The 12,750-nt window shown below is 50.2% G+C and overlaps 1 protein-coding gene across 1 annotated transcript; it reads left to right on the forward strand.

Moving 5' to 3' along the window:
• Positions 1-680: 680 nt before the first annotated feature.
• Positions 681-4,485, forward strand: TMEM35B (transmembrane protein 35B). Its single transcript, XM_002811078.6, has 3 exons — positions 681-877; positions 2,092-2,272; positions 3,900-4,485. The coding sequence occupies exons 1-3, from the start codon at positions 770-772 to the stop codon at positions 4,073-4,075; spliced, it is 465 nt and encodes a 154-aa protein (XP_002811124.1). The 5' UTR covers positions 681-769; the 3' UTR covers positions 4,076-4,485.
• Positions 4,486-12,750: the final 8,265 nt, after the last annotated feature.

The raw sequence follows: 12,750 nt of genomic DNA on the forward strand, positions 1-12,750 counted from the left end.
GCATGGAAAAAAATCAGACATCTGGCCAAATTTGGCCCATGGTTTGCCCATCCCAGCTTTAGACAGATTTCCAGGTAAGAGCAAATGGGCCAGGAGTGGACTGTAGGGCTTGGTTCAGTGAAAGCCTCTATCCATGGCTGCAAGTATCTGAATTTTCAAACACCCTTCACATTTCATTGTCAGCCGAGATAAATTAGAGGGAAAAGATATCTCAGGCAAAGATAGAAAAGAGACTTATTTAATAATTAATGGTTATTGATTTATTACAATTTTATAAATTAATTTACTAATTTACTAATAACTTTCTGAGCTCTTACATGTGCAGGCACTGTGCTAGGCCTGTTACAAACTCTGGAGAACTGAGTTATCCCCATATACAGATGCAGATACTGAGGCCCTTTGGGGTTGGGTGACAGCTCAGATCCCAACAGCTAGTGTGGCACAGCCAGGAACGAAGGCCGGGGTCTTTTGATGGTAGCTGAACCGCACTCAGACACCCACCCGTGTCTGCCAGCACTCCGTATTGGCTGGGAAACACTCCCTGAATCCAAAGGTGCTGGTTTAGTCAGTTATCAGCCAGTGGTCCTCAAGTGTCCCCACCTGTAAGATGGGGGCGCCCTGCCCCAGTGCTGCAGCCTCGCGACCCCCTGGAGGGCGGGGGACGGTAGCTCAGGCGAGAGTCTTCCGGCTGCCCCGGGGAGGGAGGAAATGAGCCGGCGGCAGGGGCGGGTTTTCGGCGGGGCCAACCCACGGTGGGGGGAGCGCGGCCATGGCGCTCCTGCTCTCGGTGCTGCGTGTACTGCTGGGCGGCTTCTTCGCGCTCGTGGGGTTGGCCAAGCTCTCGGAGGAGATCTCGGCTCCAGTTTCGGAGCGGATGGTGAGCGGCGCGGGCGGGCGGCCGGGGATCGGGCGTGTGCTCTCCCCTGCCGCTCCTCGCCCCCGGCCCGGCAGGCCGCCTTCGGGCTTCCGAGGCTCAGCTGGAGCTGGGGGAAAGCGCCTGGCTTTCGACTGAGGCGGAGGTCCTGCCTGGGGAGTTCCTCGAGTTCTCTGGATCTTCCCTAGACGGAAGGGGACAGAACCTCCCCTTCGTGCTGAACATTGGTGGCCCCAGGCAAATCTAGAGCCTTAGGAGTTCCCTCCCACCCACCCCGGACCCTGGGGGAGGATGATGCGGTGGGAAAATGAGCTCACTCTCCGCTCTCTCCCCTCTTTTCGCCGTTTGCTTCAGTTTTGGGGAGGTTCGTGGGGTTGGGGTGTAGTAATCCTGGCTTTGCAGGGAAGGAAGCCCGCCCTGAAGGGCAAGTATATCAGCTAAAGGTTGCACATCTAGTCAGGAAGCAGGACACAAGCTAGACACTCCTAACTCGGAACCCAGAGAGGGAAGCCCTGAAGTCGTATTTCAGCCTTCTGTCTAGTTCCAGACTCATGGGAAAGCTTTCATATCCTGTTCACCAATCTCCCCAGTCCCTCAACGGAGCCAGACTTGTAGACCCCTGCTGGCATCTCTCTCCAAGGCCTGGATAAATCCCCAGAGACAGACAGCTTAGAGCTGCTTCCCAGCAGAGCTGAGGAGGGGAGGTAGAGCTGAGGAGTGGGAACAGGAAAAAGTAACCCCGAAAGTAAGGATGAAGTTGTCATTTGGCTCAGGGGAGGACCTGCCTTGACAAGAAGAGTCACTTTGAGCCCACCTAACTCTGCCCCACCTCCAAATATTCCCTGTACATCAGCCTTAAGAGAAACCAGGCCAGGCACAAAGAAGGAAACTGTGGAATTCCCCAGGCCTTGGCACTAGGGAGCCAAGCCCAGCCCCCTCCTCCTGGGATTTGGGGCTGGGTTGTAATCTCTTGAGAGGTCTAGTGAGAAAATCAGTCTCTGTACCACTTGGAGCATGGAGCCTGTTTCCTGATTCCAAAGCTCAGCGCCACAGGGCAGCCCTCTCCTCTTCAGGCTGACCTCAGCCCTGGACCTGACCTAGAGTAGTAGTTCTTTTCTCTGGGGAGTTGAGGGCACAGGCATAGATATGCCATGGAGCATCTGGGGAGCTCATCCTTGTTGAACATGAGGCTGACAGGCATTCCTTGCCACCCCTAGAACGCCCTGTTCGTGCAGTTTGCTGAGGTGTTCCCGCTGAAGGTATTTGGTTACCAGCCAGATCCCCTGAACTACCAAATAGCTGTGGGCTTTCTGGAACTGCTGGCTGGGTTGCTGCTGGTCATGGGCCCACCGATGCTGCAAGAGATCAGTAACTTGTTCTTGATTCTGCTCATGATGGGTAAGGGGGCCAACTGGCCTGAGAAAATGGGGTCTTCTGGGGGAGGATGATGGAAAGACCTGGCTGTTCCCCCTTACTGTTGCCACCCTTCTTTTTTCTCTGGGATCAAGAGCACTTCCTGCTCTACCACAGTTTCCATGGTCTTCAAACTAGCACAGGTATTTTTTTTTTTTTTTTTGAGATGGAGTCTCGCTCTTTCCCCCAGGCCGGACTGCAGTGGCGCTATCTCTGCTCACTGCAACCTCTGCCTCCTGGGTTCACACCTTTCTCCTGCCTCAGCCTCCCGAGTAGCTGGGACTACAGGCGCCTGCCACGGCGCCCGACTAATTTTTTTGTATTTTTAGTAGAGACAGGGTTTCACCGTGTTAGCCAGGATGGTCTCGATCTCCTAACCTCATGATCTGCCCGCCTTGGCCTCCCAAAGTGCTAGGATTACAGGCGTGAGCCACCACGCCCGGCCTAGCACAGGTACTTTTTGAACTTAATATGCTAGAACATTATCACATGTTAAGTGTACCTTCTACCTCCTCAATTCTAATGGCTGCATAGTATTCCCTTGTGAAGATGTATTGCAAGCTCAGCGCCTCTGCTCCTTCCTCCACACATCCACTCCTGGGATGAGGGGATGGAGGAGCAGCTGCCATTTGATGCATGTGTCTGGCACATTGGTGTAGAGAGCAGGGAAGCTGGAGAACCTTGAACAGGAAGGCAGAGAATTTCCCTAGGGAGTCCCCCTCAAGTAGCTCTGCCCACAGGAACTGCTGATGTACAAAGACAGCTGTTGCTTCAAAGGCCAGATATCTTCAGGCTCTTCTATATGCCCTGGCATCTGTTACCATTGCTGCCACTGCTACCAGGCTTGCTTCCATCTCTGGAGCTTCTCCCATTTTCAGATCTGTCCCGTACCTCCAACCAACAGCCCCTGGGCTAGTCCTTCCCTCCATCTTAATCTTAGTAGATGTAGGATTAAGAAAGGAGAAGGGGCCAGACACGGTGGCTCACGCCTGTAATCCCAGCACTTTGGGAGGCCGAGGCAGGCGGATCACAAGGTCAGGAGTTCGAGATCAGCCTGACCAACATGATGAAACCCCGTCTCTACTAAAAATACAAACATTAGCCGGGCGTGGTGGTGTGCGCCTGTAATCCCAGCTACTCAGGAGGCTGAGGCAGGAGAATCGCTTGAAGCCAGTACGCAGAACCCAGTAGCCCAGCTACTCAGAAGGCTGGCAGGAGATCACGCCATTGCACTCCAGCCTGGGTGACAGAGCAAGACTCTGCCTCAAAAAAAAAAAAAAAAAAGAAGGATCAGGGAGTTTTTTTTCTAAAATCTATCCACTCTAGCCACTGCCCTATTTGGCTGGATCATTCCTGTTTCTTTCTTGTCCTCTGAGAGGGGCAACTGTTGCCACTGCTACTGTTGTTCAAGAGGCTTCTAATTTCCTAGTCCTGCTTTCTCCAGGAGGCTAGAGATGAATGCCGCTAGTTTTGGGAATGTGCGTTAGGAGTGGTGGGGGTGTTTAATGGGAGGGCTTGGGCTGGAGTGGGTCAGCCTAAACTGGAGAACCCTGAGCTCCTGGATCTCCTGGGTTCTCCCAAGGAGACTCAGGGACCTCACTTTCCATTCCAGGGGCTATCTTCACCTTGGCAGCTCTGAAAGAGTCACTAAGCACCTGTATCCCGGCCATTGTCTGCCTGGGGTTCCTGCTGCTGCTGAATGTCGGCCAGCTCTTAGCCCAGACTAAGAAGGTGGTCAGACCCACTAGAAAGAAGACTCTAAGTACATTCAAGGAATCCTGGAAGTAGAGCATCTCTGCCTCTTTATGCCATGCAGCTGTCACAGCAGGAACATGGTAGAACACAGAGTCTATCATCTTGTTACCAGTATAATATCCAGGGTCAGCCAGTGTTGAAAGAGACATTTTGTCTACCTGGCCCTGCTTTCTCTTTTTAGCTATACTACTCTTTTGTGAGGCGTTTATGTTATACATATTAACATTCCTCATGTCATATGAAAATACAAAATAAGCAGAAAAGAAATTTAAATCAACCAAAAGTCTGATGCCCCAAATAACCACTTTTAATGCCTTGGTGTAAGTATACCTCTGAACTTTTTTCTGTGCCTTTAAACAGATACATATTTTTTTAAATGAAAATAAAACCATATATCCTATTTTATTCCCTCCTTTTAAAACCTTATAAACTATAACACTGTTTCATGTCTCTTTTGCCTCATTGCTGTTAATGGCTGCATAGTATTCCATTGCAAGGATGTACTATAATGTATTTAATCCCCCATGAGGAACATTTGGGTTATTCTCAATTTTTTGCTATCGTAAGCCGCACAGTAAATCACTTTTGCATGCTTATTTTCTTCCCCTAGAAGTGAGGGTGCTGGTTCAAAACACATGCATGTTTTTAAGGTTTTTAATACATATTTAAAACGTACAGGTTCTGTATGCAGAGCTTAAGTACTTGCTTCTGCCTATGCCTTTTGAGACACATTAGAGATTCCCTCCCACTCCTTTTTTTCTCTGACATATTAGATGTGCAGAGCTAACAGGTAGGCATTGAGTCATTTGACAGGACCTGAAATCAAGCTCTGGTGGTGATCTGTGGCACCCAGCCCAGTACTCCTTGACACCTACGTGGAGGTGAGGGACAGCCAACTCCATGAAATGCTGAATGGTACAGCAGGGCCCAAAGCCTGGGAGGAATCCCAGAGGTCCTTGGGGGTAGGAAGGGTGCATATGTGTGACAGTTCTCGGGGGAAAAGTGGACAACACGTTAGGGCACTTGCTATTTTGTCACCACCATCTTTATCTTAGGTTGGCAGGGCTGTGGGCTTTTGGGAAGTGATGTACCTCCCATGAGGGACTATAGTGAGAAACAGTTCACTTATTTATGCAAATATTCTAGCTATCAGCCTACAGATTGCTTTGAGGGTGGAAAAGAAGTCTCTATTACTCCATTTCATGTTCACTACAAAATGCTAATTCCCATTCTGACTAGTGTGAACCTCAGGCAAGGTGACACTCTCAGTTGGATTTTTTCTTCTTGAATCTGAAAGCATAGTGGTGTAGTCTGCCTATAGTACGGGTAGATAGATTACACTAAATAAATGGTAGTGTCAAAACAATAAGGAAACCTTTTCTCTCATGTAAGAGGCCCAGAGATAACCACTTCAGTTTCAATGTTGGTCAGTTTGCCTAATGATGGCATCAAGAATCAACATTCTTTAAACTTTCTGCTCTGCTGCTTTCAGTGTATTGGCTGTTGCCCTCAGACTTGCGAAATAGCTGCAGCAGCTCCAGACAGTGCATTTACTATAATACTGAAAGGTGAAAACAGAGGAAGGGTGCCTTAGAAGACCCTAGATTTTCTCGTAGATCTCACTGGGCAGAGCTATGTCCCATTTCCATTCATAGACTAATGACTGGCAGGAGAATGGAATTCCCATAATGGACTTAGACTAAGATTTACCCACACTGGTCAGCAAGGAACGAGAGGGGGCAGACAATGATTTCTGTCACTTACTAGCTTATTTGAAAACTATGGGTAATGATAGTAACTATTTCATAGCCTGGCACATAGTAAATGTTCAGTAAATGCTAGTCATTATTAAATATTGATTTGTTTTACAGATGAGAAAATGCATTTGGAAAGTTTAAGTGCCTATATATCAGACCTGGAACTAGAACTAAGTCCTAATTGATTCCAGAACCCAAACTTTTCACTGCACCAGCTGCCAAAGCTGAAAATGGACAGGCATGGCACCCCTGCTCTCTTCAATCTGAGGGTAGATGGGATGACCTGTCTGGGGTGATGAAATCTGCCCTGCTTTCCCAGCATTTCCCCTCTGATTGGAATTTTTTTTTTTTTTTTTTTTTTTTTGAGATGGGTTTTCACCATGTTGGCCAGGCTGGTCTCGAACTCCTGACCTCAGGTGATCTGCCCGCCTCGGCCTCCCAAAGTGCTGGGGTTACAGGCCTTAGCCACTGTGCCCATCTTGCTTGGAAATTTTGAAGCCCATGAAAGTAGAGCCTGGAGCCCCGAGGATCCTGGCCTTATACTTTCTCCACCCCTTCCAGGATGCCACCGCCAGCCCGTCTCCTGCCAGGATGGACTTTGAGTAAAACCTCTCGCAGCTAGCATTAGGTTGAGGGCTCCTGTTTACCAAGTCTGGATCTGTAGGCTGATAAGCAGCTACTGGGCCCCCCAAGCTTGGCTGTAGGACTGCCCAGCAGCTGCAGGAAAGTCAGGGTGCTAGAGGAGTAGGCTGGGCAGCTTGTGTGTACAAGCAGTTGGGATTGACAGCAGCAGGAGGGTCTTGAGCCCAAGCAGTGCCTCCATAGCAGCCCAAGGAGAAGCCAGGCCTCAGGAAATGTGCCCCTCAAACTACAGCCTAAATCTAGATCAGCTCAGCACGATGACGTTCAGCTGCCTGCCCTTCCTAATACATTTTTATCTCCCTCCCTGTGCTGAAGGTTCTCTTGTCCTCCGATGACACTCCCTTCCCTTGGGGCCCTACTGCAGCCCCAAAAACCCAGCTCGTAGCTGCCACAGGTGGGCTCCAGCCCTTCCAGCTGTCGGACCCATTCTTCATGTTGTTTCTTGGGATTAGCTGGCGATGGGAGGGTCTGGGATGTGTGGGTGGGAGGGGATTCTCCCCTGTCTCAGATCCTTGAAGTCAGGACCCCAGAGAGAACTCCAGCAGCCATTATAGCAAGAGGTAAGAAAGGAACAGTCTGGTAGGATGGCAGGGGATGGGTCAGGGTGGGGCTACAGGCATGGAGAACAGAATAGAGGAAGGTGGGAAAGGAAATACAGTTACCCAGGTTCTCAGAAAGGATTGGAGCCTGAGATGCTCAAAGGCAAAAATCCAGATTTTGGAAGAACTGAGTTTTAGGACACCCTAGGGGTGTGTAAGTGTGTCACAAATAGTAACAGGACATTGGTTTGTGCACTTACTCCCTTGGGAAGAGGGTAGGAATATGCCCAGATGTTTTTGTGTTGTTTTGTTTGCCTGGGGTGTCTGTGTCTCTGCCACACTGTGTGTGCCTGTGTGAGTGTACACATTTATCTATGTGCTGCCTAGAAGGGAAGGGAACTAACAGTAATGAAGTATCTCCCCAGTGTCAGCCACAGGGCTCAGTTTTACTTATGTTTTCTCATAATCCTCCCAACAACCCTGTGAGGTAGGTATTTTAATCACCATTTTACTGCAGCAAAGACAGGCTCAGTGAAGCTGAGTAATTTGCCCAAGGTCACATGGCAAATAGATGTGTGTTATCTAGAATCTGCCTGATTGCTGGGTCTGTGCACTTTTTGCTTTTCTGTCCAGAGGTTTGAGTCTGACCCAGGACCTCTTTGTGGTCAAAAAGTGAGGGGGCAGGAAACAGGATGGAAGGCTCGAGAGTGGCAAAAGCTTTTCAGCCCAGCCAAGAGTGCTCCAGGCAAGCGCTGGGGCACCTCTCTGGGAGAGGACCTTCACCAAGGCAAGTCCGAGGTCAGTGTGCATAGGCCTGTCCTGTGTATCACTGCACCACAAGCCCATTCCTCCATCCATGCTTCTCATCTGGGTGGCACAGGGATGGGGGTGGGGGGGGGGGTTGGGGCTTTTTCTGGAAAGGCCTCTTCTTTATAGTTCAGCCTGTTTCTCCAGAACTCCCTGTTGGCTCAGCCCTATGTGGCTTTACTGCACAGGTCTGTGCCCCAACATGTATGAACCATAATCCATCTGTGAGGGGCACCTCTACCCTCTCAGTCACTAAGGTTGGAAATTTCCAAGTTATCTAGGACTCCTGCCTCTTCCTCGCTTCCCACAGCTTGTCACCAAAAACTCTGGAGTCCATCCCCTCCTCTCAGCAGCTGCTGGCCAGGTTCGGTCTTCATTCCCTCTCACATGGACTCTGCCTCTAGTGTCGCCTTCCAGCAAGGGCTGAAGAAGAGGAGACTGGGGTGGGAGAAGGTGGAATGGGGGCTGCCTTTCTGGCTAGCCTCCGCAGTAGCCTTTCTTCTGCCACTTCAAGGTCAGAGATGAACAGCAGTGTTGGGGACCTGGGTGTTGGCGGCTGCAGCCTCTGGGATGACCCTGCTCGCTTCATCGTGGTGCCCGCGGCCTATGCCTTGGCACTGGGCCTGGGGCTGCCAGCCAACGTGGCGGCCCTGGCAATGTTCATCCGCAGCGGCGGGCGCCTGGGCCAGGCCCTGCTTCTCTACCTGTTCAACCTGGCTCTGGTTGATGAGCTCTTCACGCTCACGCTGCAGCTGTGGCTCACCTACTACCTGGGCCTGGCCCGGAGGCCGCCTGCCACGCGGCCGGGGCTACCTACTACGTGTCCACCTATGCGGCGGTGGTCTTCGCCGCGCTTATCAGCGTGTGCCGCTGCGGCTTCGTACGCGGCCCCGGGCCCAGGGCGGCTGCCCGCCTGGCCCTCTGCCGCCGGCGCCCCGCACGCGCTGCCTGCGCGTTCGCCTGGCTGGCGGGCCTGGCCCCTCCCTGCCTGGAGCACCGCTGGGCAAGCTCGGGGCTGGCCTCCGCCACGGTGGCCTTCTTCGCGGCCGCCTTCCTGCTGGTGCTCGCGGCCTACGTGAGCCTGGCGCGGGCCCTCAAGGCACCCTCAGGCTCGGGCCCGGGCCCTGCTACCGCCGGCGCGCGGCCAAGACCATGGTCCTGGGGTTCCTGCTGGTCTTCGCCCTCAGTCTGGCGCCCTACCACCTGCTGCTGGCGCCCTGGGTGGCCGGGCGGGACGACAAGGGAGACCGGTGTCGCGCCGCCTCCACGCTCGACATCCTGCATACCCTCAGCCTGGCGCTGCTGAGCCTCAACAGCTGCCTGGACCCACTCATCTGCTGCTGCTTCGTGCGCCGCTTCCACCAGGACTGTTGCTGGGCACTGAGCTGCCGCCCGGTGAAGGGGGCGCCCAGGGCGCATGGGGCCTCCTTGGCCTCCTCCTGGAGAGTCTCCTGGCCTCCCCTCCTGTCTCACCCCCCTGTCACCCTCCCAGTGGCATCCAGGGTGGAGAAAGCTCTTTGGAAAGACCTAGATTCTAATCCTGACGCAACCACATGCTACCCCTGTAGCTGTGAACCTCTGGGCTCATCTGTACCAAGGACATAGAACATTCTTTGTAACCGGAATGTTCCCTGGATGTTGCCAGCTTTTGGATACAAATTATATACCACTGTGTTTTTTTAAACCTCTTGGGATAAAACCCAAAGTCCTTATCATGACCTACAAGGCCCTGTCTGATTTGGCTCCCCTTTCTCTCCAGACCTTATCCCACCACCCCTGCGTCACCCTGCAGGCAGTCACCTTCTTAGGCCCGGGAAAATGCCAATCTCCTACCCTTCACGGCCTTTGTACCTGACTTGGCCAGGAATGATCTCTGTTCCTCTCTTTCACTAAGTTAGTTCTTCTTCACCCTCACTTCCTCTAAAGTAACTCCTTATAGGGAAGCATTTCTTGGCTGGCAGCACACACACACACATACACACACGACTGAATCAGATCGGATTGCTCTTTGATAGCTCTTTTCATAATTGTAATCAAGAATTAATTGAGTAATGCGTTGTTGTTGTTTTCTTTCTCTCTTGCCAGAATGTATTCATGTTGACCCATAAGAAATGATCATTTTTATAAGTCCCCAAAAGTTGAATATTGGAAATTTTATTTCCACCCAATTCAACTTAATAAATTCCGTGTTTACCTTGCTCACTGCTGTATCTTCTGTGGTTGGTACTGTGCCTTGCATATAATAAGAGCTCAGTGTATTAGATGAGTGAGTGAAAACTGAATATCATTAATTTAAATTGCTTAAGTACTCACTCAGACATTCCAGTCTCTGATAGCTTTTCCTCAAGTGTTTCTGAGATTCTCCAAGCTTGTCTCACCCACCCCCCACCATGCATTCCTAGCCCAGTCCTGATGACTGCCTCTTTCTGCTGTTGCTGGATACTTGCAGTTCTGCCATCACCTCCACTCTACCAAGACTTGGTGGTAAGTAAGCTGGAGATCCAGGCTGCTGGAGATCCAATGCCTGCTGCCTCCAGACTCTTTCATGAGAGCCAATCTCTGCCAGGGGCTCCGGCTACCAGTGCTTCCCCTTCTGTGCTTTGACAACTCTGCAGTCTGCTTCTAATGGGAAAGGGCACCACTCTCCTCAGCCACATTATTGGGGCCACACAGCAAGACTGCTTGGGTCTCAAGGAAATCGAGCTTAATGAGTGAGAGCAAACCCTCTTCATTTGGCCATGTCAGCCTGTCAGGAAGGGTCCATCAATCAGCCACCATGTCTTACCTGCCTTTAGGTCCTATTGCTGAGTTTGACTTCTAAGGATACATTTGGTAAATTCCTTTTTTTCTTGATGAATTACCTCTTATTGGTCCCTAATTCCTTCTTTAACTTTTTCCTTTTCCATTTTAAAAGTAATATAGGTTCATAAAAGTAAATTCAAAGCAGTAGAGAAAAATGTAAGATAGGAAGTACTAGCCTGGGCAACATGGCGAAACCCTGTCTCTACAAAAAATACAAAAATTAGCCGGGCATGGTCCTAGCTACTCGGGAGACTGAAGTGGAAGGCTTGCTTGAGCCCAGGAGGTCAAGGCTGCCGTGAGCCGTGATGACGCCACTGTACTTCAGCCTTGGAGACAGGGGAGACCCTATCTCAAAAAAGAAATAAAAAGAAAGTAAAAGTCCCCTAGTGATAGCCACTATTCACAGCTTCTCATTTGTGTATCTTTCCAGATATTTTTTGATTCCACTGTAAGTCCACATGTCATCAGTTTTCTTTAAAAACCTACAAATGGGATAGTATTGCAAGGTTCTTCTGCAATTTACTTTTCTCATTGTTTCCTATATATTGTTCCATATTAGCACAGATAGATCCATCTCGTTTTTTCAATAGATGCAGAGTATTTATTTTACTCAATTGGTCCTCTACCGATGGGCATTTGTTGCCATTATTTTACTGTTATAAACAATGCTTCAGTGAATGCTCTTGTCCACAAATGTTTGCGTACTTATAAATCTGTAGAATAAATTCCTCGCAATGAAACTGCTGTCAAAGAGTATCTGTGTGCAAATGTTTAATGACAGCAAATTGCCTTCAAGAACGCTGCACCAGGCCGGGCGCGGTGGCTCATGCCTGTAATCCCAGCACTTTGGGAGGCCGAGGTGGGTAGATTACGAGGACAGGAGTTCAAGACCAGCCTGGCCAAGATGGTGAAACCCCATCTCTACTAAAAACACAAAAAACTACCCGGGCACGGTGGCAGGCACCTGTAATCTCAGCTACTCGGGAGGCTGGGGTCGCTTGAACCCAGGAGGCAGAGGTTGCAGTGAGCCGAGATCGTGCCACTGCACTCTAGCCTGGGCGACAGAGCAAGACTCCGTCTCAAAACAAACAAACAAACAACAACAATAGCAAAAAAAAAAAACAAACACTGCACCAAATTATACACATCAAAAGCATGTAATGGTCCCTCATCAGCACTGGGCATTATCACCTGCCCCTTCTTGAGTCTGGACTTCTGTTGGTGCCCTAGTTCCTCTAGATGTACCTGAATATATCTGCATTCTAATTGTGAGCATGGTCAATTTGTTTCTTTTTCCTAGAAGACTTCTCAGTTTCCTCCATAGCTATTTGAAACCTGACTGGGTCAAACTAAGATATCATACCAGCCAAATCTTAGCTGTCTTGCTTGTTGAAGGGATTAAATGAAAACCCAAATGCAAACTGGTAGGTCCTTAATAATTAATTCCCTCCCCTTCACTGGGAATTAGGCTGGCTCATGCCATGCAGCACTGACCAGCATCTCAGCCCAAGGCCAGGAGGCAGCCTGGGCCCACATCATGAATGCATTTGCTGTGGTGGAATGAGTCGCTCAGCCCCAGGGGCCATGCAAGGTTGGATCTTTGAGAAATAACCTGGCATCCACACTAGAGCCGGCTGAATCTCCTGAGGCAGAATTTGGTTCTACCCAAATAAAAAAATAATTCCTTATGGCCACATCCGTCCCTGCAGTCTTGTACTATCATGCTTTTAATGTGACTTTTCCCCTAGTAGTCAGTTTCCTTTGGGAAATGTCTAACTTAGTCTTTTGTGTCTGACCTGGGGAAAAAGAGCCTGAGAGTCGATTGCTTCTGGCAGGTCAGACACGATGGAAAGAAGCCTCTGTCTAGAGTGACAGTGTGTGGGGGTCCCCTCCTCCCTCTGCGTTGACTCAGGGAAGGAGGAACCTTGGGTGAGGACCTAAAGGTGAAGAACCCGAGGAATGAGAGAGAACAGACGGCCTTGCACTGGCAGTCCTTTTGGACTCTCAGTCTTTATACTTATTTCAAACCATCACGAATTTGACCTAAGATTCTTCCTCAATCTAGAAAGGAAGAGAATGGAGTCCAGGTTGTTCAGGTTGGTTGGAGAAGGGAGCTCCCTTCCTCTAGGAAAGAAAAGAAAGGGGCTTGACTAGATAGATG

Source organism: Pongo abelii, chromosome 1 (genome assembly GCF_028885655.2).
Source record: "Pongo abelii isolate AG06213 chromosome 1, NHGRI_mPonAbe1-v2.0_pri, whole genome shotgun sequence".
Lineage (NCBI taxonomy): Eukaryota > Metazoa > Chordata > Mammalia > Primates > Hominidae > Pongo > Pongo abelii.

Excerpts from the sequence above, each read along its gene's own strand:
- TMEM35B (XM_002811078.6), top strand. The coding sequence starts at position 770 with ATGGCGCTCCTGCTCTCGGTGCTGCGTGTACTGCTGGGCGGCTTCTTC. Across the intron at positions 878-2,091 it reads CTCCAGTTTCGGAGCGGATG|AACGCCCTGTTCGTGCAGTT; the intron begins GTGAGCGGCGCG and ends TGCCACCCCTAG. Across the intron at positions 2,273-3,899 it reads CTTGATTCTGCTCATGATGG|GGGCTATCTTCACCTTGGCA; the intron begins GTAAGGGGGCCA and ends TTTCCATTCCAG.